This window comes from Chiloscyllium punctatum, chromosome 5 (assembly GCF_047496795.1).
Source record: "Chiloscyllium punctatum isolate Juve2018m chromosome 5, sChiPun1.3, whole genome shotgun sequence".
NCBI classification, from domain to species: domain Eukaryota; kingdom Metazoa; phylum Chordata; class Chondrichthyes; order Orectolobiformes; family Hemiscylliidae; genus Chiloscyllium; species Chiloscyllium punctatum.
In genome coordinates, this window is record NC_092743.1 from 72,113,069 (window position 1) to 72,116,357 (window position 3,289).

At 46.7% G+C, this 3,289-nt stretch overlaps 1 protein-coding gene across 1 annotated transcript; it reads left to right on the top strand.

Moving 5' to 3' along the window:
• The first annotated feature begins 356 nt into the window (after positions 1-356).
• On the top strand, positions 357-2,327 carry LOC140476747 (transcription factor Sox-17-alpha-A-like). The gene is made up of 2 exons (XM_072569561.1): positions 357-810; positions 1,064-2,327. The coding sequence occupies exons 1-2, from the start codon at positions 519-521 to the stop codon at positions 1,963-1,965; spliced, it is 1,194 nt and encodes a 397-aa protein (XP_072425662.1). The 5' UTR covers positions 357-518; the 3' UTR covers positions 1,966-2,327.
• The last annotated feature ends 962 nt before the right edge of the window (positions 2,328-3,289 follow it).

Below are 3,289 nucleotides of genomic sequence, written 5' to 3' on the forward strand. Positions count from 1 at the left end.
ATTGAAGATGTTTGAAAGTTACAGGTGATTATTCCAGCAGACTGGGTATTAATAAAAGGGCTCTCATTTCATTTGGACTGTTGTGAATCAACGTCTTTTTAGACAGCCTTGAATATACGTTGTTTGTCAAAGTTGCAATTTGACCGATTTTGTTTTAAAAAAAAAGGCCATTCGGAAATCTCCATCAGGAATCATTGCAGGGGCGGAGAAGCAGGAGCGGAGCCGCGAGTGGGCGCCTTTCAGACTCCACCTCCCAACCCTTTTCCGGCAACGCCGCACCCCTTTGGCTTCTGATTGGCCGCCTTGATGCTTATCAAGCCCAGTTACCAAAAACTTTGCAACATCCAAAGCCGAGAACTGTTGGAGCGATTGAGCTGTGTTTATTTGTGTGTGTTTGCCCACACTGCTGAGCCAGAACACGCAGAGAATCAAGCGGTGAGTTGCCCATCCCACCCGAAGCGGGCTTTCAGAAAGCTGAGCCGTTCGACTCACTGTCCGGACTCCGCTGCACGCCAGGCATGAGTAGCCCTGATGCTGGTTACGCCAGTGACGACCAGACACAGAGTAGGTGCCACATGGCGGGGATTTTGCCGGCTTTGGGATCTTGCCAGTGGGCTGACTCTATGAGTGCTCTCGGGGAGACCAAGGTTGGCAGCACTGCTGACCCGGCGAGCAATGCCAATCGAGCCAAGTCTGAGAACCGCATCCGCCGACCCATGAACGCCTTCATGGTCTGGGCGAAAGACGAACGCAAGAGGCTAGCTCAGCAAAACCCGGACCTGCACAACGCCGAACTTAGCAAGATGTTGGGTAAGTACCAGGGAATGAGAATGGAAACCGGACCGACATTTGACTTTAAGTTTACCGCAAGCGAACATCTGACAGCATTTCAAACCGATAACTACATCTATAAAGATAGTCATTCCGCTTTCCGGCACAATCTAAATTATTAAGTGAGAGAGGTGAAATTCTGGATAAGGGCGACATTGATTCAAATGGCAAATGTGAGTGCGCGTTGTTCCGGGCGAGTTGTCATGACCTTATGTTGTGTGTGTGTCTGCAGGGAAATCATGGCGAGGGCTTTCTTTGGCTGAGAAACGTCCTTTCGTGGAAGAAGCAGAGAGACTTCGAGTTCAGCATATGAAAGAACATCCCAATTACAAATACCGGCCCCGGCGGAGAAAGCAGATCAAAAGAATTAAGCGGGTAGACACCGGTCTGTTGATGCACGGCATCTCCCAGCAACAGCTGGCAAGCGAGGCCCGTGTCTGCGGCCAAAGCATGAATCTCACCTATCACGACACAAGCTACTGTCTCCAAAACCAGATCCCCCCGCTCAGCCATTACAGGGACGCGCAAACCATATCCAGCAGCATGGACAGTTTCGGTTTGCCAACTCCCGAGACCTCTCCTTTAGATGTTCTGGAAGCGAATTCCATGTTTTTCCCTCCGCATTTGCAGGAAGATTGCCAAATGATGCCTTACACGAACAGCCCCAGTTACCACCACCAGCATCCTGACTACTCTACCCAGGAAAACCAGATAGCCATGTTCCGCAGGCACAGAGCGGAGCTGGGTGATGATCAGATGGGACACCACGACAGTGGTTTCCATGGGGCTCTCGGCTCCTGTCACAATGTGGTGGCCATGTACTACAGCCAGATGTGCTCGGCAAACAGCCAGCGGCCCCAGCACATGCATGTCGGACAACTCTCCCCCCCGGCCGACCCACACCACGGGGAAAACCTGGAGCATCTCAGCCAAGCGGATCTTCTGGCAGACGTAGATCGCAACGAGTTCGAGCAATACCTAACATCGGTTTCTCGATCTGATCTAGCAGGACTTTCCTATAGTGCACCAGAAGCAAATCCAAATGGATTGACTTCTGCAGAGAGCAATCTGATTTCCTCTGTCCTTTCCGACGCCAGTAGTGCCATGTATTACTCCAGTTTCCCTTCGGCGTAGAGGGGAAACACCTTCTTAAACAAAAGACCAGACGAAAATATCGACAGTATTACAAACCAAAGATTCTTTTTACAATTGTAGTTGTGCTCAGGGTGTTCTGAATATGTTGCCTGATATTTAAGGTTGTATATTTAAAATTGCTTTTATTTTGTGCTTCAAGAAGTTGTACAACGACGTGTTTTTGGTGTCCTTTAGACAATGATCTTAAACAATATACCCTTTATCACTTGGGACTTTATTTTTTAGTAACGAGCAGATTTTGTAGGACCGGAGTCTTCCACAAGCAGCGCGGTTTGTACTGGATGAGAATTGCTTCTGCAATCATTATGTAAATATTTAATTTCTTATTGAAATGAAATGTTTTGTACGTTTTTTGCACTTTTTCTTACAAGTTAATAAAGTTTTGAAAAATTTTCAGATCAAAAGTCTGCATTTGTAATCAGATATCCTTGTCATATTTTTGCGGGTGTTCTGTAAGGTTAAATGCTGGCTATATAAATCCCAGCGGATGGCAAATAACTGCGGGAATTCCGAGTTTCCCAGAATATTTAAGCGCACAAACTATTAACAAAAACATAGGGCATAACCTCAGGAAAAGGCATGATTTCTAGTAAAAGCCGGCGCAGCTGCTTTTAACACCAGTTTCCGATTTTCAATGTGTCTTATCCTAACTATTTAAACTGGCCGAGAGGACGCCCCATTTTGTCAGTCTGCTTACGAACAGGAGGTCAGTGAACTGCATGAGCCACTTGCGATCAATCATTCAGCACCTTGTTGATCCGTCCGATAGGGTTCGAGAATGGCTTTAAAAGTCCTCCATCATTGACTGTTTTTATAGGTAGCCAGGCAAGCAGTACACATTAAAACGCTGTCCACAATCCAGTTTACTGTTTTAAAAGATTGGATTAAGAGCAGACAAATCATCACCGATCTTCAACTATCAGTTCTGACTGCTGATCTGCCAAAACACGCCAAAACGAACAGTTGGAGGCAGAGGAATACTGAGCTCTCCTCACACCCTCTATCCAATAACATGACGCCAGGGTCCGATGCTGAAATTCACTATGCAAAGTTGCTTTTGTCAACATCTAATAATGTTTACAACGTAATCGGCAGTCGAGGAGTGAGGTAGCGGAGACCTGATTTGGAGATGTCGGTGTTGGACTGGGCTGGACAAAGTTAAAAATCACACAACGCCAGGTTATAGTCGCTGGTTTAACTGGAAGCACACTAGCTTTCGATGTGCTGCTCCTTCAACAGGTAATTGTCGAAGCTAGTGTGCTTCCAATTAAACCTGTCAGATTATAACCTGGTGGTGTGTGAT

Coding starts and splice junctions, on each gene's coding strand:
- LOC140476747 (XM_072569561.1), top strand. CDS start 519: ATGAGTAGCCCTGATGCTGGTTACGCCAGTGACGACCAGACACAGAGT. Junction 811..1,063: donor CGAACTTAGCAAGATGTTGG/GTAAGTACCAGG, acceptor GTGTGTCTGCAG/GGAAATCATGGCGAGGGCTT.